Source organism: Salvelinus fontinalis, chromosome 10 (assembly GCF_029448725.1).
Source record: "Salvelinus fontinalis isolate EN_2023a chromosome 10, ASM2944872v1, whole genome shotgun sequence".
NCBI lineage: Eukaryota > Metazoa > Chordata > Actinopteri > Salmoniformes > Salmonidae > Salvelinus > Salvelinus fontinalis.
In genome coordinates, this window is record NC_074674.1 from 14,687,840 (window position 1) to 14,710,845 (window position 23,006).

The 23,006-nt window shown below is 45.4% G+C and overlaps 1 protein-coding gene across 5 annotated transcripts in view; it reads right to left on the reverse strand.

Annotated features, from left to right (window-relative positions):
* The window catches only part of LOC129863668 (GTPase-activating Rap/Ran-GAP domain-like protein 3), a 165,598-nt gene that overhangs the window by 91,606 nt on the left and 50,986 nt on the right, over positions 1–23,006 (reverse strand). For 4 of the 5 annotated variants that reach the window (XM_055935799.1, XM_055935798.1, XM_055935801.1 and 1 more), the window contains exon 2: positions 7,035–7,104. In XM_055935799.1, coding sequence (XP_055791774.1) covers positions 7,035–7,104 — 70 coding nt within the window. Of the gene's footprint in view, positions 1–7,034; positions 7,105–7,308; positions 7,412–23,006 lie in introns of those variants that run through there. The other variant, XM_055935802.1, reaches the window with a different exon arrangement.

A 23,006-nucleotide genomic window follows, 5' to 3' on the forward strand; every position in this document is an offset into this window, starting at 1 on the left:
TTATTACGGGTCTCGTCCTGTGTATTTTTATAGAGGTTTACACCTAGCTCTTTGTTTGGGTTACAGCCATAAATATATATATATATATATGCCTGCTTGTTTTGGGCTTCGTCCCCGTCATGTTCCAGATGTACGCTATTTTGGGTAGAGAAATAAAAAAACGATTTTCATATTCCTGCGCCTGTCTCCTATCATTATACAGTACAATGTGACATTAGATGCATTTGCTGTTTTTTTGGTTGTGTTTTAGATTATTTTGTGCCCAATAGAAACGAATGGTAAATAATGTATTGTGTCATTTTTGAGTCACTTTTATTGTAAATAAGAATAGAATTTCTAAACACTATAGTTTCTAAACACTATCACATCCGGCCGTGAGTGGGTTCGGGTTTGGCCAGGGTAGCCCGTCATTGTAAATACCAATTTGTTCTTAACTTTTTATGGCTGGGGGCAGTATTGAGTAGCTTGGACAAATAGGGTGCCCAGAGGTGCCCAGAGTAAACTGCCTGCTCTTCAGTCCCAGTTGCTAATATATGCATATTATTATTAGTATATTTGGATAGAAAACACTCTGAAGTTTCCAAAACTGTTTGAATGATGTCTGTGAGTATAACAGAACTCATATGGCAGGCAAAAACCTGAGAAAAAATCCAACCAGGAAGTGGGAAATCTGAGGTTGGTCGATTTTCAACCCAGCCCCTATTGAAGATACAGTGGGATATTGGTTATGTTGCACTTCCTAAGGCTTCCACTAGATGTCAACCGTCTTTAGAAACTTGTTTCAGGCTTCTACTGTAAAGGGGGGCTGAATGAGAGGAGATTGAGTCAGAGGTCTGGCAGAGTGCCAGGAGCTGGTCACGCGCATTCACATGAGAGGTAGCTCCCGTTCCATTTGCTTTTCTGAAGACAAAGGAATTCTCCGGTTGGAACATTATTGAAGATTTATGTTAAAAACATCCTAAAGATTGATTCTATACATCGTTTGACATGTTTCTACGGACTGTAACGGAACTTTTTGACATTTCGTCTGCAACTAGTGAACGCGCTTCGTGAGTTTTGATTTGTTTACCAAACGCACTAACAAAAGTAGCTATTTGGACATAAATGATGGACATTATCGAACAAATCAAACATTTATTGTAGAACTGGGATTCCTGGGAGTGCATTCTGATGAAGATCTTCAAAGGTAAGTGAATATTTATAATGTTATTTCTGACTTCTGTTGACTGCACAATATGGCGGATATCTTTTTGTCTTGATTGGGCTCTGAGCGTCGACCTCAGATTATTGCATGGTTTGCTTTTTCCATAAAGCTTTTTTGAAATCTGACACAGCGGTTGCATTAAGAAGAAGTGGGTCTAAAATTCCATGTATAACACTTGTACAGTGGGGCAAAAAAGTATTTAGTCAGCCACCAATTGTGCAAGTTCTCCCACTTAAAAAGATGAGAGAGGCCTGTAATTTTCATCATAGGTACACTTCAACTATGACAGACAAAATGAGGGCAAAAATCCAGAAAATCACATTGTAGGATTTTTAATGAATTTATTTGCAAATTATGGTGGAAAATAAGTATTTGGTCAATAACAAAAGTTTATCTCAATACTTTGTTATATACCCTTTGTTGGCAATGACAGAGGTCAAACGTTTTCTGTAAGTCTTCACAAGGTTTTCACACACTGTTGCTGGTATTTTGGCCCATTCCTCCATGCAGATCTCCTCTAGAGCAGTGATGTTTTGGGGCTGTTGCTGGGCAACACGGACTTTCAACTCCCTCCAAAGATTTTCTATGGGGTTGAGATCTGGAGACTTGTATACTGTATCTTTGATCAACGTTTACTATGAGTATTTCTGGAAATTGATGTGGCTCTCTGCAAAATCACCAGATGTTTTTGGAACTACTGAACATAAGGCGCCAATGTATACTGAGATTTTTTTATATAAATATGAACTTTACCGAACAAAACATACATGTATTGTGTAACATGAAGTCCTATGAGTGTCACCTGATGAAGATCATTAAAGGTTAGTGATTCATTTTATCTCTATTTCTGCTTTTTGTGACTCCTGTCTTTGGCTGGAAAAAATGGCTGTGTATTTCTGTGATTTGGCGGTGACCTAACATAATCGTTTGTGCTGCTTTTGCTGTGAAGCCTTTTTGAAATCGTACACTGTGGTGGAATTAACAACAAGATTATCTTTAAAATGGTATAAGATACTTGTATGTTTGAGGAATTTTAATTATGAGATTTCTGTTGTTTGAATTTGGCGCCCTGCACTTTCACTGGCTGTTGTCATATCGATCCCGTTAACGGGATCGCAGCCATAAGAAGTGTTAACTGTCTTGCCTAGTTAAATAAAAAAATACATTGATCTGGATGCTACAATGATCCTGAATGAATCATGAATACTGATGAGTGAGAAAGTTAGACGCACAAAAATACCCCCCCCCCCCAAAAAAATGTTAACCTCCCCTGTTATTGTAATGCTGAGAGGATAGCATGGAGTATGGTATTGGTGGGTCTGAAACTTTCATTACTTTAATACACATAAGTGAATTTGTCCCAATACTTTTTGTCTCCTAAACTAGTGGGCCTATTAACAAAACGCGCTCTAATTTCAGGGCCTCCCGAGTGGCGCAGTGGTCTAGGGCACTGCATCGCAGCGCTAGCTGCGCCACCAGAGTCTCTGGGTTTGCGCCCAGGCTCTGTCGCAGCCGGCCGCGACCGGGAGGTCTGTGGGGCGACGCACAATTGGCCTAGCGTCGTCCGGGTTAGGGAGGGTTTGGCCGGTAGGGATATCCTTGTCTCATCGCGCTCCAGCGACTCCTGTGGCGGGCCGGGTGCAGTGCGCGCTAACCGAGGGGGCCAGGTACACGGTGTTTCCTCGGACACAAGTGCTCTAATTTCTAAACGGTTCAACCGATACGTATGAAAATACCTTCACATTAAAGCAGGACAGTATGCACCTTAACCTCATAGTTATCGTATCATTTCAAATGTAACGTGCTGGAGTACAGAGCACTGTATACTATCTAAGGAGTCCCTGAGTACATCAAGATGGTCATAGAGAGGTAGGAGGTGAAGGTATGAATCCATGTTTTCTCAGCCATAGAAATGTAATAAGAGTGTCCGTTCTAGTAATTTTATTTCTATGTTATCAGCCTTCTGTTAGAGCTGAATTGTCACACAGTTTGTACACTATTTTCTTATGTGATTGGTGAGAACACTTTCATTAACAGTTCATTCTCATAGGAACAAGTGGTAATGTTTGTGTTTTCACATTTTAACGCTTTAAATTCAAATAAGAGAGCTATTTCAAACAGCACTCCTCTCTCTTAGTATAAGGACGTTAATTACAAATATGATGAATGCGGTATGAAATGGACTTCAAGCACACAGTTGCTTAGACTCCATTGACAAATCTCCACAGCATCTACCGTTTCTAGCTCTTCAATATCCCAATTAAAGCAGTGGAGTGAAATTGGTCCAGGGCTCCTCTAGTCCCATTTGGCATGTGTGTGCACATGTGCGTGTGTTGCGTGCCTGTGTGTGTTTCAGCCTGGTTAAGCTACAGGGTGGGTGCCATGCCAACCCCTCTCTCCACAGAGTGAGTGACAACAGAAAGTCTGCCACACAAAAAAGACCCATCCACAGATTATACCCAAAATAAAACAAACAAGAATGATACAATGTCTATTTGGGAATAGGGTGCCATTTGGGATGCCGCCATAGTACCTTTCCTAACTGTAACATGTTAGGTCACATGTGGCTGGAGACATAGCAGACGGGCACACTCATTCTCTTCTATCAATCCAATGGCATTTGTACCGAATACTGCTTCATACAAATACATTGGTCACATAGGGATTTACAGCAACAGCAGGACTAATCCTCCAGGGGGGAGACGTGACAGTGGCAAAGACAGCCTCCCTACTTCTAAACCTAAGAGACATTCACTGAACCATCTCTGATCATACAGTCGTGGCCAAACGTTTTGAGAATGACACACCTATTCATTTCCACAAAGTTTGCTGCTTCAGTGTCTTTAGATATTCTTTGTCAGGTGTTACTATGGAATACTGAAGTATAATTACAAGCATTCCATAAGTGTCAAAGGCTTTTATTGACAATTGCATGAAGTTGGTGCAAAGAGTCAATATTTGCAGTGTTGACCCTTCTTTGACCTCTGCAATCCGCCCTGGTGTAACGGTCGTCGTAATCCTCCTCCTCGGACGAGGAGGAGAGGCGAGAAGGATCAGACCAATATGCGGAGTGGTTTGTGTCCATGATTATTTATTAACAACATAAACGGAACACTCACGAAACAAAATGACCAAAGAGAAACGAACCGACAAACAGTCCCGTGTGGCACGAATACAGACACGAGATACAACCACCCACAAACACACACGTGAACCCCGGCTGCCTAAGTATGATTCTCAATCAGGGACAACGATTTACAGCTGCCTCTGATTGAGAATCATACCCGGCCGAACACAAACAACCCGACATAGAAAAATAACACATGGACAACCCACCCCAACTCACGCCCTGACCAACTAAATAAATACAAGAAAAAGGAAAAACAGGTCAGGAACGTGACACCTGGCATGCTGTCAATTAACTTCTGGGCCACATCCTGACTGATGACAGCCCATTCTTGCATAATCAATGCTTGGAGTTTGTCAGAATATGTGGGGTTTTGTTTGTCCCCCGCCTCCGAGGATTAACCACAAATTCTCAATGGGATTAAGGTCTGGGGAGTTTCCTGGCCATGGACCCAAAATATCAATGTTTTGTTCCCCGAGCCACTTAGTTATCACTTTTGCCTTATGGCAAGGTACTCCATCATGCTGGAAAGGGCATTGTTCTTCACCAAACTGTTCCTGGATGGCTGGGAGAAGTTGCTCTCAGAGGATGTGTTGGTACCATTCTTTATTCATGGCTGTGTTCTTAGGCAAAATTGTGAGTGAGCCCACTCCCTTGGCTGAGAAGCAACCCCACACATGAATGGTCTCAGGATGCTTTACTGTTGGCATGACACAGGACTGATGGTAGCGCTCACCTTGTCTTCGCCGGACAAGCTTTTTTACAGATGCCCCAAACAATTAGAAAAGGGATTCAGAGAAAATTACTTTACCCCAGTCCTCAGCAGTCCAATCCCTGTACCTTTTGCAGAATATCAGTCTGTCCCTGATGTTTTTCCTGGAGAGTGGCTTCTTTGCTGCCATTCTTGACACAGGCCATCCTCCAAATGTCTTCGCCTCACTGTGCGTTCAGATGCACTCACACCTGCCTGCTGCCATTCCCGAGCAAGCTCTGTATTGGTGGTGCCCCGATCCCGCAGCTGAATCAACTTTAGGAGACGGTCCTGGTGCTTGCTGGACTTTCTTAGGCACCCTGAAGCCTTCTTCACAACAATGAACTGCTCTCCTTTAAATTCTTGATGATCCGATAAATGGTTGATTTAGGTGCAATCTTACTGGCAGAAAAATCCTTGCCTGTGAAGCTCTTTTTGTGCAAAGCAATGATGACGGCATGTGTTTCCTTGCAGGTAACCATGGTTGACAGAGGAAGAACAATGATTCCAAGCACCACCCTCCTTTTGAAGCTTCCAGTCTGTTTTTCGAACTCAATCAGCATGACAGAGTGATCTCCAGCCTTGTCCTCGTCAACACTCACACCTGTGTTAACGAGAGAATCACTGACATGATATCAGCTGGTCCTTTTGTGGCAGGGCTGAAATGCAGAGGAATTGTTTTTTGGGGATTCAGTTCATTTGCATGGCAAAGAGGGACTTTGCAATTAATTGCAACTCATCTGACCACTCTTCATAACATTCTGGAGTATATGCAAATTCCCATCAACTGAGGCAGCAGACTTTGTGAAAATTCATATTTGTGTCATTCTCAAAACTTTTGGCCACGACTGTGCAGTTTGCCACAACAATGTGTTCCAGATAGGAAATTGGAACAATCATGTCACAGTTCTAGGTGACACACACACCCAACACACACAAACACACACTGCTCATTGTGTGCTGTGCCAGTCTGGTGCTGCTGATAGGCAGCGTGTGGTGCTTCCTCTGTGTTAATCTGACATGGTGTGGCGTGGCATTAGCGTGGCGGTAGCGCCGACAAGACAGAACCACTACTGTGTCTCTGGGAAGAAGTTACAGTCAACAGAGGCCCTAGCCACTTCCTGTCCACCCGGGGGCTATCAGCACGCGCAGACAGGACTCACACACACACAGCCAATGACTATTTATAACCCCCACTGCACTAGACAACATACAGTAGGCTACACACACTAACAGCATGGAAGTGACTCATCAACTTAATAAAAGCACAAACACAGAGCTGGTTAATAGCATTACCACCATAGTACAGTAACATGACACACTTCCATGAAACTAAAATAGTTTTTATAGTAAACTTACATCTGAGTAAAGTAAATGCAAAAACATTGCGCCCTATGCCCTGATTAGTGCACTACTTTTCATAAAAGCCCTGCCCTATATTATAAGGAATATGGTGCCATTTCAGACACAGCCCCAGCCAGTTTACAGTGAGGTAGATGATGATGTCATAACGTGGCCCTGAGCATAGCTGTGACCTGTATCTGTTTCTCTGTAACTGACCACCCTATTATTGTGAGCCATGCTACAGGGTGCTACGCACTATTACACTGGACCAATGAACCACACCCAGACAGTCATGACTCACCTCTCTCTCTCCCCCAAACCCTCCCTCCATCCATCCATTGAGGAGTAGAAGAAGATAGAGAAGGGGAGCGGGCACGAAAAGGAGGAGAAGAGGGAGAGATAGGAGGGGAGATGGGGGAGGACGGACACAGAAAGGAGGAGAAAAGGGAGAGAGGAGGTGAACAAGGTGGGGGGTTGGACACATGAAAAGCAGGAGAAAAGGGAGAGATAGGAGGAGGGAATAGGGGGTGGACACAGAAAAAAGGCGAAAAGGGAGAGATAGAAGGGCAAAAATAGGAATAGAATGTCATTGGAAGTGGGTTACTCACCAGCTCGACAGAGCCATAGTGTTTTCGGCTGAAGTCTCCACGCCTGCAGCCCAAGTCCTCCGAGGCAGAGCTGCAACACAGATGCATGGTGGTCAGTCTCTCCTCTCTCTCCTCCTCCATCAGGAGATTGACACACTCACTGACTCGCTCACTCACTCCTACAGGTGGCTGCTTGGCTCTACCTCTCTCTTTCCATGTATCTTTCTTTTTCTCCTACTATCCTCCTTCTAGGTATCTCTGACACTATTTCTATCCTTGTCAACTTATCACTCACTGTCTTTTGCTCTCTCTTTTGTTGTCGTCCATCTTTCTCTGCTCTCGCCAATTCTAGGTACCTCTGTTTCTCTTTATGTTCACTTCCCTCTCTCATTCTCTCTTGTTGTTGTCGTTGTGTCTCCCTTCTGTTGACTCTCTCTCTCTCTCTCTCTCTCTCTCTCTCTCTCTCTCTCTCTCTCTCTCGTAGGACTAGCTATCCAGCAGTAGCAGCAAGGTCCAGCCCCAGTCCTGATTGAGAGGAGGGTCGGAATTAAGACAACCCCCCTCCTTCATGTTCCAATTAAGCCTGTCCAACCACACACAAAAAAACATAGTGATCCAGAACCACACTCAAGAAACCATAGTGAATCACAACCACACACACCCCCCATATACAAAGCTATTTTTCAATCTGACCATTCAAAAGACATTCCGCCACTGTCTCTGAATCATATTTGATTTCACATACTGTTCCGAATAGCATAGTTTCCATAGGGGAAATGATTCTGCTCCACTAAGAAGTACAGTACAGACAAAGCATCAAACCCTTGAGAGCAGAGCAAGAGTGATGTAGTCTCACAAGTCAGATATGGGCAATTCCATGATAACAGAATGATGCGGAAACTCTGAGATTTTTCACTTCCAAATTTTAACTATACAACTTTATGCACAGTCACAAATTTTTTAAATGTCTACTTCGACAAAAACACATTTACTGGAAGAACTATGCAGATACAAAGTTTGGTAACATAATTTTTGAGGTTATTGAACTACAGTAAGTGAAGTGGATTTACAGTTGAAGTCTACATACACCTTAGCCAAATACATTTAAACTCAGTTTTTCACAATTCCTGACATTTAATCCAAGTAAAAATTCCCTGTTTGAGGTAAGTTAGGATCACCACTTTATTTCAAGAATGTGAAAGTGTTACAGGTTAAAGGAAATACTCATAGCCTGTTATACATTAAAAAGTATTAGTAAGTTCATAGTATGTGAGGATCTTAAAACATCTAAGGTTAAAAAAGATCATGCATTCAGTATTAGTTGATAGAGATTGATAACATTCATATAATTGTGTTAAAAAGTTAAAATCCGTCAAGCGTACAAAGGGTACAAATTGTGAGAGGAATGTGTAAACGTTAGATTGATTACTTTATTTTGTGGTGCCTAATGGAAGGGTAAAAGTGTTAATCTGTGATCTACTAAATGCTCTTAATCTATGAGCCTGAGATCGATTGCTCTGGTCTCCACCCAAGTTCCCGGGGAAATCGCGGTCTTTCCTCATTTCAATAAAAGTTCTCATTGAGGAAACAATACCGTATCACTCTCGTAATTATTTAGTTAGCTGGGGTTTACCTTCCAAGTAGCTGTGAGCCTGGGGAAATAGCCCTGACTACTGCGTCTACTATTTCTACCCCAGGATAGCCTCTGTTATGTCCACTCTCGATCTGATGGGCAAGGCTGGAAAAAATCTGTTTATCTTTCTGGCCCGGTTCACCTATCTGACCAGAAATGTTAAACTCTTTGCGCCAGTATGAGCTGGGCTGTGCATTGGGTGAGAGCGGCACGCTCCCCTGAAGATTGGCATGGGGTTGGGGCTGACGCAGAGAATCACTGGCTTTGGCTGCAGTAATCTGCTCAGTTCCCACCCCTTGTTGTGGGGTTACAGTTCCCAGTTCCTCTATTCTGTGATGTGTTCCGGCTGTTTCAATATCATGGTCAGTTTGCCCTGTTTTGTCATCTATGCCACTGATCCTCTCTGTCATTTTGTCTTTAAGTAGCAACAATTTTGACATGCCGCCATCTTCTAACTCTGCAACTTCCTCTCTTTCAAGGAACATCATAATGTGAGTCATCAATGATATGCGGGATTTGTCTTGAACATCTCTTCTCTGTTCGCCTGATATGTCAAGGAAATCACATATCTCTAGTAACTTGTCTTAAGTCAGGGTGTGCAATGGTGTCTGGTGGAAGCTCCTCAGAACATTCTCTCATCAGTGACTCTACATCCAGTGGCATCCTTGACAAAGCATCTGCATCACCGTTCTCTCTGCCTGGCCTGTACTTTATTGTGAAGTGGAAATCAGCCAATTCTGAAACCCACCTGGAAGTGGTTGCGTTCAGTTTTCCAGTAGACAGAATGTAGCTGAGCGGGTTGTTATCGCTGTATACAGTGAAGGACGGAGCATAGTACAAATAATCATGGAACTTATCAGTGATTGCCCATTTTAGAGCTAGAAATTCTAGCTTGCCCGAGTGGTGGTGATAGTTCTTCTCAGCTGCTGTTAAGGTTCGAGAGCCATAAGCAATGACCCTAAGCTTCCCATCTTGCTTTTGATAAAGAACTGCTCCCAAGCCTTGGTGTGACGCATCAGTGTGTACAACAAATGGCTGAGTGAAATCAGGGAAACCTAAAACTGGCTACCTGAAACGTTTCACCCAAGTTAAACAATTTAAAGGCAATGCTACCAAATACTAATTGAGTGTATGTAAACTTCTGACCCACTGGGAATGTGATGAAAGAAATAAAAGCTGAAAAAAATCATTCCACAAGCTTCCCACAATAAGTTGGGTGAATTTTGGCCCATTCCTCCTGACAGAACTGGTGTAACTGAGTCAAGTTAGTAGGCCTCCTTGCTCGCACATGCTTTTTCAGTTCTGCCCACACATTTTCTATCGGATTGAGGTCAGGGCTTTGTGATGGCCTCTCCAATACCTTGACTTTGTTGTCCTTAAGCCATTTTGCCACCACTTTGGAAGTATGCTTGCGGTCATTGTCCATTTGGAAGACCCATTTGTGACCAAGCTTTAACTTCCTGACTGATGTCTTGAGATGTTGCTTCAATATATACACAATTTTCCTTTCCTCATGATGCCATCTATTTTGTGAAGTGCACCAGTCCCTACTGCAGCGAAGCACCCCCACAACATGATGCTGCCACCCCGTGCTTCACGGTTGTGATGGTGTTCTTTGGCTTGCAAGCATCCCCCGTTTTCCTCCAAACATAACGATGGTCATTATGGCCAAACAGTTCTATTTTTGTTTCATCAGACGAGAGGACATTTCTCCAAAAAGTACAATCTTTGTTCCCATGTGCAGTTGCAAACCGTAGTCTGGCTTTTTTATGGCGGTTTTGGAGCAGTGGAATCTACTTTGCTGAAAGGCCTTTCAGGTTATGTCAATATAGGACTTGTTTTACTGTGGATATTGTCACGCCCTGGCCTTAGTATTCTTTGTTTTCTTTATTATTTTAGTTAGGTCAGGGTGTGACATGGGTAATTTATGTGGGTTTTGTAGTGTCTAGGGTGGTTGTAAGGTTTAGGGGGTTTATTTAGAGTAGTTGGGTTTATGTTTAGTATAGTTGTCTAGCTGTGTCTATGTCGATGTTCTATGTTGCATGTATGCACTAGTTCATTCTTAGCTTCACGTTCGTCAGTTTTGTTATTTTGTTAGTTTGTGAAAGGGGTTTCGTTTTGTGTTTGTTCTCTTTTTAATAAAAGAGGATGTTCATTTCACGCGCTGCGCCTTGGTCCTCACTCAGTACCTTTGACGATCGTGACAGAATTCCCCACCAATGCGGGATCAAGCAGCGCGAAAAGCGGCAACAGGAGCAAGGCATCAAGGATTCATGGACATGGGAGGAAATTCTGGACCGCGAAGAACCAGGAGAATATAACCGCGCCAAAGCTGAGCTGGAGGCAGCGAAAGCAGAGAGGCGGCGATATGAGGAGCTAGCTCGGAGGCAGGAAAAGGATCTGGGCTACACTACGTGGGAGGAGATCGACAGGTGGGCGATCAACCCAGGGAGAGTGCCGGAGCCCGCCTGGGATTTTCTGGCGCAGTGCGAGGAGGGATACCGGCGTATGGAGGCAGCACGACGAAGCGGTAGGAAGCCTGTGAGAACCCCAAAAATGTATTGGGGGGGTGCTTAAAGGGAGAGTGGCGAAGTCAGGTAGGAAACCTGCGCCTACTCCCTGTACTTACCGTGGAGAGCGAGAGTACGGGCAGACACCGTGTTATGCAGTAGAGCGCACAGTGTCTCCTGTACGTGTGCATAGCCCGGTGCGGGTTATTCCACCTCCCCGCACTGGCAGGGCTAGACTGAGTATTGAGCCGGATGTCATGAAGCCGGCCCTACATATCTGGCCACCAGTGCGTCTCCTCGGGCCGGTTTACATGGCACCAGCCTTACGCATGGTGTCCCCAGTTCGCCTACATAGCCCGGTGCGGGTTATTCCACCTCCCCGCACTGGTCGGGCGAAGGGGAGCATTCAACCAGGTAAGGTCGGGCAGGCTCAATGCTCAAGGGAGCCAATACGCCTGCACGGTCCGGTATTTCCGGCGCCACCTCCCCGCCCCAGTCCAGTTCCACCAGTGCCTACACCACGCACCAGGCTTCCAGTGTGTCTCCAGAGCCCTGTTCCTCCTCCACGCACTCGTCCTATGGTGCGTGTCTCCAGCCCGGTACCACCAATTCCGGCACCACGCACCAAGCCTCCTGTGCGTCTCCAGAGTCCTGTGCATCCTGTTGCTGCTCCCCGCACTAGCCCTGAGATGCGTGTCCCCAGCCCGGTACCACCAGTTCCGGCACCACGCACTAGGCCTAATATGCGTCCCCAGGGTCCAGTATGCCCTGTTCCTTCTCCCCGCACTAGCCCTGAGATGCGTGTCCCCAGCCCGGTAACACCAGTTCCGGCACCACGCACCAGGCCTACAGTGCGCCTCAGCCGGCCAGAGTCTGCCGTCTGCATAGCGATGCCTGAACTGCCCGTCTGCCAAGCGCCATCTGAGCCATCCGTCTACCCAGCGCCATCTGAGCCATCCGTCTACCCAGCGCCATCTGAGCCATCCGTCTACCCAGCGCCATCTGAGCCATCCGTCTACCCAGCGCCATCTGAGCCATCCGTCTACCCAGCGCCATCTGAGCCATCCGTCTGCCCCGAGCCATTAGAGCCGCCCGTCTGTCCCGAGCCGTCAGAGCCGTTAGTCAGTCAGGAGCCGCTAGAGCCATTCGTCAGTCAGGATCTGCCAGAGGCGCCAACCAGACAGGATCTGCCAGAGCCGCCAACCAGACAGGATCTGCCAGAGCCGTCAACCAGACAGGATCTGCCAGAGCCGCCAACCAGACAGGATCTGCCAGAGCCGCCAACCAGACAGGATCTGCCAGAGCCGCCAACCAGACAGGATCTGCCAGAGCCGCCAACCAGACAGGAGCGTCCAGAGCCGCCAACCAGACAGGAGCGTCCAGAGCCGTCAGCCAGCCATGAGCGTCCAGAGCCGTCAGCCAGCCATGAGCAGCCAGATCCGTCAGCCAGCCATGAGCAGCCAGATCCGTCAGCCAACCATGAGCCGTCCAGCCAAGATCCGCCAGAGCAGTCATCCAGCCAGGATCCATCCCTTAGTCCGGTGCTGCCCCTTAGTCCGGTGCTGCCCCTTAGTCCGGTGCTGCCCCTTAGTCCGGTGCTGCCCCTTAGTCCGGTGCTGCCCCTTAGTCCGGTGCTGCCCCTTAATCCAGTGGGGTTAATGGTGAGGGTGGCCATTTAGAGGAGGCTATGTAAGCGCGTAGTGACTATGGTGGGATGGGGACCACGACCAGTGCCGGAGCCGCCGCCGTGGAAGGACGCCCACCCAGACCCTCCCCTAGACTATGTGCTGGTGCGCCCGGAGTTCGCACCTTAAGGGGGGGTTATATCACGCCCTGGCCTTAGTATTCTTTGTTTTCTTTATTATTTTAGTTAGGTCAGGGTGTGACATGGGTAATTTATGTGGGTTTTGTAGTGTCTAGGGTGGTTGTAAGGTTTAGGGGGTTTATTTAGAGTAGTTGGGTTTATGTTTAGTATAGTTGTCTAGCTGTGTCTATGTCGATGTTCTATGTTGCATGTATGCACTAGTTCATTCTTAGCTTCACGTTCGTCAGTTTTGTTATTTTGTTAGTTTGTTAAAGTGGTTTCGTTTTGTGTTTGTTCTCTTTTTAATAAAAGAGGATGTTCTTTTCACGTGCTGCGCCTTGGTCCTCACTCAGTACCTTTGACGATCGTGACAGATATAGATACCTTTGTACCTGTTTCCTCCAGCATCTTCATGAGGTCCTTTGCTGTTGTTCTGGAATTGATTTGCACTTTTCGCACAAAAGTATGTGCATCTCTAGGAGACAGAACTCCTTCCTGAGCAGTATGACGGCTGTGTGGTTCTACGGTGTTTATACTTGCGTACTAGGTCTTGGCTGATTTCTTTTGATTTTCCCATGATGTCAAGCAGAGGCACTGAGTTTTCAAGGTAGGCCTTGAAATACATTCACAGGTACACCGCCAATTGACTCAAATTATGTCAATTAGCCTATCAGAAGCTTCTAAAGCCGTGACATAATTTTCTGGAATTTTCCATGCTGTTTAAAGGCACAGTCAACTTAGTGTATGTAAACTTCTGACCCACTGGAATTGTGATACAGTGAAATAATCTGTCTGTAAACAATTGTTGTAAACATTACTTGTGTCATGCACAAAGTAGATGTCCTAACAGACTTGCCAAAACTATAGTTTGTTGACAAGAAATTTGTGGAGTGGTTGAAAAACGAGTTTTAATGACTCCAACCTAAGTGTATGTAAACTTCCGACTTCAACTGTATCTCTAATACCTTTCAAGACTTTTTCTGGTAGATTTTTAAGATGTAACATTTTTTAGGGCAAAAATTTACACTGAACAAAAATATAAAAGCAACATGTGAAGTGTTGGTCCCATGTTTAATGAGCTGAAATAAAAAATCTCAGATTTGTTTACAACCATTTTAGCAGCATTTCTCCTTTACCAAGACAATCCATCCACCTGACAGGTGTGGCATATCAAGAAGCTGATTAAACAGCATGATCATTACAAAGGGGCACTTTGTGCTAGGGACAATATAAGGCCACAAAATGTGTTTTGTCACACAACACAATGCCACAGATGTCTCAAGTTTTGAAGGAGCGTGCAATTGGCACGCTGACTGCAGGAATGTCCACCAGAGCTGTTGCCAGATAATTGAATGTTCATTTCTCTACCATAAGCCACCTCCTTCATTCTTTTAGAGAAGTGGGCAGTACGTCCTACCGGCCTCCCAACCGCAGACCACGTGTAACTATGCCAGCCCAAGACCTCTATATCCGGCTTCTTCATCTGCGACCAGCCACCGGACAGCTGATGAAACTGTGGGTTCTGCACAACCGGTCAGAAACCGTCTCAGGGAAGGTCATCTGTGTGCTCGTCGTCCTCACCAGGGTCTTGACTTGACTGCAGTTCAGCATTGTAACTGACTTCAGTGGGCAAATGCTCACCTTTGATGGCCATCGGCACACTAGAGAAGTGTGCTCTTCACGGATGAATCCCGGTTTCAACTGTACCGGGCAGATGGCAGACAGCGTGTATAGCGTTGTGTGGGGCGTGCGGTTTGCTGATGTCAATGGGGTTATGGTATGGGCAGGCATAAACTACGGACAACGAACACATTTGCATATTATCAATGGCAATTTGAATGCACAGAGACAGAGTGACGAGATCCTGAGGCCCATTGTCGTGCCATTCATCTGCCGCCATCATCTCATGTTTCAGCATGATAATGCACGGCCCCATGTCGCAAGGATCTGTACACAATTCCTGGAGGCTGAAAATGTCCCAGTTCTTCCACGGCCTGCATACTCACCAGACATGTCACCCATTGAGCATGTTTGGGATGCTCTGTATCGACGTGTATGACAACGTGTTCCAGTTCCGCCAATTTCCAGCAACTTCGCACGGCCATTGAAGAGGAGTGGGACAACATTCCGCAGACCAAATCAACAGCCTGATCAAGTCTATGAGAAAGAGATGTGTCATGCTGCATGGGGCAAATGATGGTCACTCCAGATACTGACTGGTTTACTGATTCACGCCCCTATATTTGTTTTAAGGTATCTGTGACCAACAAACGCATATCTATTTTCCCAGTCATGTCAAATCCATAGATTAGGGCCTAATGAATTTATTTCAATTGACTAATTTCCTTATATGAACTGTAACTCAGTAAAATCTTTGAAATTGTTGCATTTTGCGTTTACATTTTTTGTATATATGCCTTAATACATTTTTAAAAAGAGAATCTTAGCTTTCATTTGACAGCCAATTTGTTATGCTCTTATGAGCTTCACATGTTGGTGCTCATGGGTCCTTTTACATGGAAATGCCTATATATTGCATAGTACCGGTATTCCTACAACTATACTTTCCAGAGAAATACTAAGAGATGCAGCAAGGATTTCAGCACAATAGTGTGGTGGATGACAATGAGAGCCAGTCACAGGGTGGATGGTGTCTATGTTGCTGTGCTGTCATCCTACTGTGTTGGATAACATCAAAGTGCTGCTGGGTCTACTTAGAGGTTGAAGAGGACAGGATAGTGTGAGATAATCTCTCCGTCTGACAGTTTGTGTGTGTTTCTCTGTACTGTATGAGTGTTTGTCTAGCTGCACAGAATGTATGTGCGTATGTCCTGTATGAGTGTTTGCCTTGCCCTCTCAGTGAGTAGCCGATCATTGCTGTTCCATTACCATGCACTACAGTGAAAGGTCTGATTGCAGTGTTGACACCATGGACAGGCCTGCCTATTATCTGCATTATGCTGTGTGTGTATGGTAACGGTGAGTGAGTGATTATGTTATGTATGTGTGTGTGTGTGTCCCTTTCAACAGCATCTCTCTGGCGGTGAGTGTGTGTGTGTGTGTGTGTGCGCATGTGTGTGTGCGGTGAGAGATATGACCTGTTGGTGACACAACAGTGATACAATTGGGGAGATGAGTGTATCTGTGAACATAAACATCATGTTATGAGTCTGAGATGATTTGTCAACATCTCTCCTACTGGTGGATATGAATTTAGAATAGGGGTCATAATGGTTGTGTGGCTATGCTTATGGGTAAATGTATTCAGTATGTGTCACCCCCCCCCCCCCCCTCTCCCCCTCTGTAGAAAAGGGTGGGGTCTGCTTCTAAAGAAAATACCCTTCATCTGTAATAGACTCATCCAACATCCTCTCTTGTTTTTTTCTCATGTCTACTCTTTCCTGTCCTTCACCTCTCCTCTGAGAGAAGGAGGGATAGTGGGATGAAAAAAAGCAGGGAGAGCGGGTGTGTCCTGGAGGGGGATGATAAAGGGATGGGGCCCGACCAATTGCCCTTCACTCATCCACTTTAGATGAATGAAAAAAAGCTCATCCTTCCATACCTCTATCCCGCCATCCCCTCATCACTGGGTTTACGGTAAATTGGAAAATGCCGCATGAAACATGTATTTTATGGAGGTTACAGGTAAGGGTTAAACTGTGTTTGTGTGTGTGTGTGTGTGTGTGGAAAACGTACAAAAACAGATAAAACATTTATGTTTTACTGTCATTCTGTGACCAAACTTTACAGCTGCACACACAAACAGGGTTTAATCCCTACCTGTAACCTCCATAAAATACACATTTTATGCTGCACTGCCCAATTTACTGTTTGTGTGTGTGTCTGTGTGTCTGTGTGATGGGAAGGACGTCCACCTCCTTAAATCGGGACACAGTCAGCAATGTTACGAGTCTGTTGTTTATGTGTCTAAGGGGTGTAGATGGCAATAGCACAGCACAGTGTGACCTGAATTGATTTCTGTTCGAAAAAAACCCAAAGATTGGAAACTGGATCCTTTGGCAGGAGCCCTGGTTTTTCAGATGGGCCTGTTACAATCATGTTAGGACTACTGATCATAGACAGACAGTAGGATTCGTTTTGTGATGAAGGCCTACTCAACAGTGACCGTGATTATAATGATGATGAAAACCTAGAAAAATAATAACTAGAATCATCTTGAGTAAATAGATTGTATTTATATCAATAAAACAAATACAATTATGATGGTGGTTGTGATGATGATAATGGCGATGATGACACCTTGGTCCCTAACCAGGACTAGAAATGTAGTGTTGTTGTCATGCCCAATCAAATCCACTGCCCGATCACACACAGTCAGTCAAGGTGTGAACCCAGAGGTGAAAAGTCAAAGGTTATGTAGACTCACTAATGAGGGAGGACCAACAACTTTTCAGAACACCTATCATTTTCCTTTCCCGCACCTCAAAAGCCCATTGTAAGAATCAGGGCCGGCCCTAGCCATAAGTAACATACACCGCTAGGGGGTCTGTCTGTCCCCCCTTGCCAAATTCTGCCAGGGCTACGTAATGAAAGGAAAAAAATCGTTAGCGTCCGATGATATGCTGGTTGTTATGTTCTGAGGCGTGCGGAGAGAGAAGCGTTCGCAGTCAAAAGACAGGGGAAAATGCGATCATTGTTACAGGTTATTCACGCTATTTAAGATATGTTTTAGCTTTTATAATCTTGCAGATTATTGGTGGATAAAGTACAACACATGACCCATGCATAGTCATTGATGTTTACTTGCTTGCAAAACTTGATTGCAAACCTTGATTTAGCTAGCATGAGCATGCTGTAAGCAGACGATGGATGCAAACACTACTGTGAGGTAAGACCACTTTTCCAAATCTCTTTGTTTAGCTAGCTAGCTAGTTAGGCTAAGCTTTGTTTGTATTGTATTATTTGAGTTTGTAGAAATTCAGTTGATTTAAATAGCTATCTCTTATACTAAGTAGCCTATGACAAGTGTTATGACAAGTGCTATATCAGCTGTAAAATATTAAAAGGTGAACTCCATGAATTAATCTTCTGGTCACCATGAGTGATCAGATTGTACCTGGGTCTACCATTAGAGAGGGTGGTTTCAGACTACAGGCCAGGCCTATTCCAAGGAAATGCACAAGGGGAAGGACCTGTATTAGTAGATCATATGAAATCCTGTTGCAGTGAGGTTATTTTAGCAATAACAGTACCTATTGAATACCAATGTATGTGTGTAAATGAATTGATTTCTTGCGGAATTACTCCACTCATGACAGGTCATTGATCCTTTATTTTTCTTGTCCCATACAAGGATGCCATGGTGTGGGCCTCTGTCAAACAACTTCCTACCAGCAACAACAGAAATGCGAGCTGAGCTTTCAAAAATCACACCAGGAGGCAAGATATTTGTTTACATTGCACGATTAATGATCAGATAATGGAACTTTTTTATTAGCGCAATGTCTCAATTACACGCAGTATGTTGCCGTTCTTTATTAAAGCCCCATTCCTCTGGAATCCATACCATCACTGCAGTGAGCGCAACTTCAACCATGTCAATCAGTAAACGGTGAGTGACAAACAAGGGAAACATCTCAATCGTCCAAATGGCTTTCTCTCCCTGTGTCTTCTTAATCTGCACTAACGAAACATATCTGGATGATGTAAAAACCAATCATCTCTGCCTTCTGTTTCAATCTCACTACCTCCGGTCTCCTGATTCTGCCTCTTCCTTCTCCTCCTCACATTTCTGGATCTCTCCTCTTCCTCCAGACGAAATCCTGTGTCTAGTGACATCCGATTGCCCAACATCCTGCCCACTCGACTCGACTCCAACCCCTCCTCCCTCCGTTGTCTGACCACTGGCAGCTTTCTCTCCGACTTCGACTTCCCGTCGTATGTACCCCTTACTCAAGAAACGAACACTTCTCAGACAGGAGTACTTTTCTATCTAAAACGTGACATATCTTTAATATTACTAAGCCCAGCTTCTAGAGCGAGATTTTGTATTTCGGTTTAGCAGTGTAACACTAATCTGTCGTGCAACTTATATTTACGTGTCGCTGCAGACAGGAAGTAGAATGGAGCGTGTGCGCACAAACATTGACATCCATGTTTGGTTTTGATTTGAAGGGGGTTGTAGCCTATAACAATTGGATGTAATTATTTCCTGGCCACCACTCGGGGATGCAAGCAGGGCATTTCTTTTCAGAACCGTCCACTGACCACGGATATACCCTCCGACGTGTTCAAAGCTTAGCAAAACACTGCACAGACACAGGTCGGTATATAAGTCATACAGCGGGTTTGCTTGGTTATTACCGCAGTGGTGTTTTAACGTGTGCGGCCCGTCCGTGGTATTCATTTCGTAGTGGATGACGGGTCGTGGTCATACCAGTCAATTCAGTTAGAAGGGTGCTCTTACAGTACACTGTGTATTGTATTCGTGTATGCACACGATTTTGAGTATAATAGCAAAATTTGTGTGCCTTTTTAGACCTCCCGGGTGGCGCAGTGGTCACCCTGCGCCACCAGAGTCTCTGGGTTCGCGCCCAGGCTGGGCTGGGTTCGCGCCCAGGCTCTGTCGCAGCCGGCCGCAACCGGGAGGTCCGTGGGGCGACGCACAATTGGCATAGCGTCGTCCGGGTTAGGGAGGGTTTGGCCGGTAGGGATATCCTTGTCTCAGTATGTAAAATGTAATGAAATGTAAAAAATAAAAAAAATAAAAAAAAAATGTGATAAAATGTATGCACTCTACTGTAAGTCGCTCTGGATAAGAGCGTCTGCTAAAATGACTAAAATGTAAATGTAAATGACTAAAATATTTGGCCTGTTAAGAGAGTTAGTAATTATTAGTTGGTCAAGCCTAAGATGGCGTCGGGGCATGTTACGTTGGAAATTGTATGTGGGTCCCACCCTTTCTGTGGTTCTTGTAGGATTTAGTCATATTCCATCCATTCAATCATTCATATCTGGACGTCATAAATTAGTCATTAATGTGTTGCTACTGCCACTTAGTGGTGCTTTATTTTAAGCCCTTTATATGTAGTAACATGGTTATAGTGATGCCTTTATAGGTTTATATTGTAAGTGGTCATTGTATTTCTATGTATGTTATCCTGATATTAATGGCACTTTGTATTCTGCTCTCTCCTAGAGAAACCACACATTCACTCTTCCACACCCATAGTCATGCATCAGTGGTACACGCAGTAGCCTTCCTAGTGATCTACCCATAGCCCTGTACATACTCTGCCTGTTATATACTGTTATTCCTCCAAGTAATCTTCAAGAAAACCATTCACTATGCCTTGCCACCATTGCGTTCTGACTGACGCCCGGCGGCGAACACGCCCAAACCAAACCAGCAACCTAAGAACAATACAGTCTTTTATCCCTTACAGGCGAGGAACCTCAGATATTCTCCTCCAATCCGTTTTAAAAAGGAGGTGAAGAGAGAGGACGTGAGGAAGATCAATTGAGAAAGAGCTTAAACCTGAATCCTAAATCAACCCCTAGCCCTAACACCCTATACACGTGTGTAGACCTGAGCGGATTGGATAGGAGTAAGCAGTATGGGGACAATTAAACCTGGCCTGGATCTACCTGTAACCTGTTTGTTTTCTTTATGCAGCCTTCTATGCCTCTGTCTCTTTCCCTTTTACTCTGCTTCTGTTCTTCAAGAACTAGGGGGATCTGCCATGCTCTAAGACGCCTACCGTATCCCTTCTCCAGACCTGGATCAACCTGATGTCCTCCATGATCGACTACCCTCCAAGATCCCACTTTTATTACATAATCTACAGCTACTGTTAATGTCATGTGGTTTGATCTAATCTGCTAAGGACCTGTGCTTGACATATCATCTTGGGCACAGTGTGATACACAGATGCACTACATACACTAGCACTGCAAACACTCCAAGAGAAAAGAGAACAGCTGTGCCTGGACTTTACAGTCTTCCTCTTCAAGTCAACGTTCTGGGACTTGCTGCCTGTTGAGGGAAAGTGGCTGGCAGAACCACCTATAGCACCCACCGCTTCTCTATCCCACATGCCAGAACTGAGATTGTAATTTATGCTTCTGTTTTCTCAACAAAATTGTATTTTATTGTTTATATGTTGTTAGCCTATACTCATGTATTTCAGTCTATAACTGCCATGTGGGTATATTAAATAACATCAACAAGTTCATGACACACCTGTTCCACAAAAAACACCTTTTTCATATTTCAATCTTAAATATTGCCAGATTGTTTCTTTCCACAGGGTGTTTATTTAATTAATGAATTGTTGTAAATCCCTTTTGGTATTTGTGAGTTAAACATTATTCAACTGTCTGTTGTGTCGTTGCATTATATTCAACAAGTGTACTGCTGTATTACTGAGCTATGGGTAGGGAAAAAATTATCATAATAAGACTAATAGCATCTTTGTCACGCCCTGATCTTAGAGATCCTTTTTATGTCTCTCTTTTTATGTCTCTATATAAATAAAGGAATATGTACGCTCACCACGTTGCACCTTGGTCTACTTCTGTGACAGAACCTCCCTCCACAAAAGGACCAAGCAGCGTAGTAAGGGGGACTCATGGACTTGGGAGGAAATCCTGGACGGTAAAGGACCCTGGAGGCAGGCTGGGGGATATCGTCGTCCCAAGGAAGAGCTGGAGGCAGCAAAGGCATCGTTACGAGGGAACACGTGGGGATTGGCTGAGTCAGGTTGGAGATCTGAGCCAACTCCTCGTGCTTACCGTGGCGAGCGTCGTACTGGTCAGGCACTGTGTTATGCGGTGGAGTGCACGGTGTCTCCAGTGCGCGTTCACAGCCCAGTGCGATTACATCCCAGCTCCCCGCATCTGCCGGGCCAAGGGTGAGCATCCAGCCAGGACGGGTTGTGCCAGCCCTGCTCTCCAGACCTCCAGTGCGCCTCCTCGGACCACTATATCCTGCGCCGGCTCTGCACACTGTGTCTCCGGTACGGCTGCACAGCCCAGTGCGTCCTGTGCCAGCGCCCCGCATTTGCAGGGTGAAGGTAACCACCCAGCCAGGACGGGTTGTGCAGGCTCTAAGCTCGAGACCTCCAGTGCGCCTCCACGGCCCAATGTATCTGGTGCCTCTGCCAAGGACAAGGCCTCCTGTATGTCTCTCCAGCCTGGTGAGTCCTGTGCCTGCGCCCAGAACTAAGCCTCCTGTATGTCTCTCCAGCCTGGTGAGCCCTGTGGCAGTTCCACGTACCGTACTGCCCATACGTCTCCTCATTCCAGTGATGATCCATGGCACGAAGCCTCCTGTGATGATCCATGGCACAAAGCCTCCAGTGATGATCCTTGGCACGAAGCCTCCAGTGATGATCCTTGGCACGAAGCCTCCAGTGATGATCCTTGACAAGAAGCCTCCAGTGATGATACATGGCACGAAGCCTCCAGTTGTGATCCATGGCCAGAAGCCTCCAGTGATGATCCATGGCACGAAACCTCCAGCGGAGGAGTCATGGCACAGCCTCCAGCGACGGCCTCCAGTCCGGGGCCTCCAGCGACGGCCTCCAGTCCGGGGCCCGCAACGAGGGTGCCCAGTCCGGGGTCGGTGATGTGGGTCCCCGCACCAGAGGTGCCACCAAAATGGGGTGAGCCAGTGTTGGAGCGGGGTCTGCATCCCACACCTGAGCCGCCACCATGGATAGATGCCCATCCAGACCCTCCCCTATAGGTTCAGGTTTTGCGGCCGGAGTCTGCACCTTGGGGGGGGGGGGGGTGTACTGTCACGCCCTGACCTTAGAGATCCTTTTTATGTCTATTTGGTTTGGTCAGGGTGTGATTTGGGGTGGGTATTCTATGTTCTTTAGTTCCATTATTTGTGTTTCTATGTTTTGACCGGGTAGGGTTCTCAATCAGGGACAGCTGTCTATCGTTGTCTCTGATTGAGAACCATACTTAGGTAGCCCTTTATCCCACCTGTCTTTGTGGGAGGTTAACTTTGTTTGTGGCACATAGCCCTTTAGCTTCACGGTTGTTTTGGATTGTTTATTGTTTTTGTCGGCGTCATT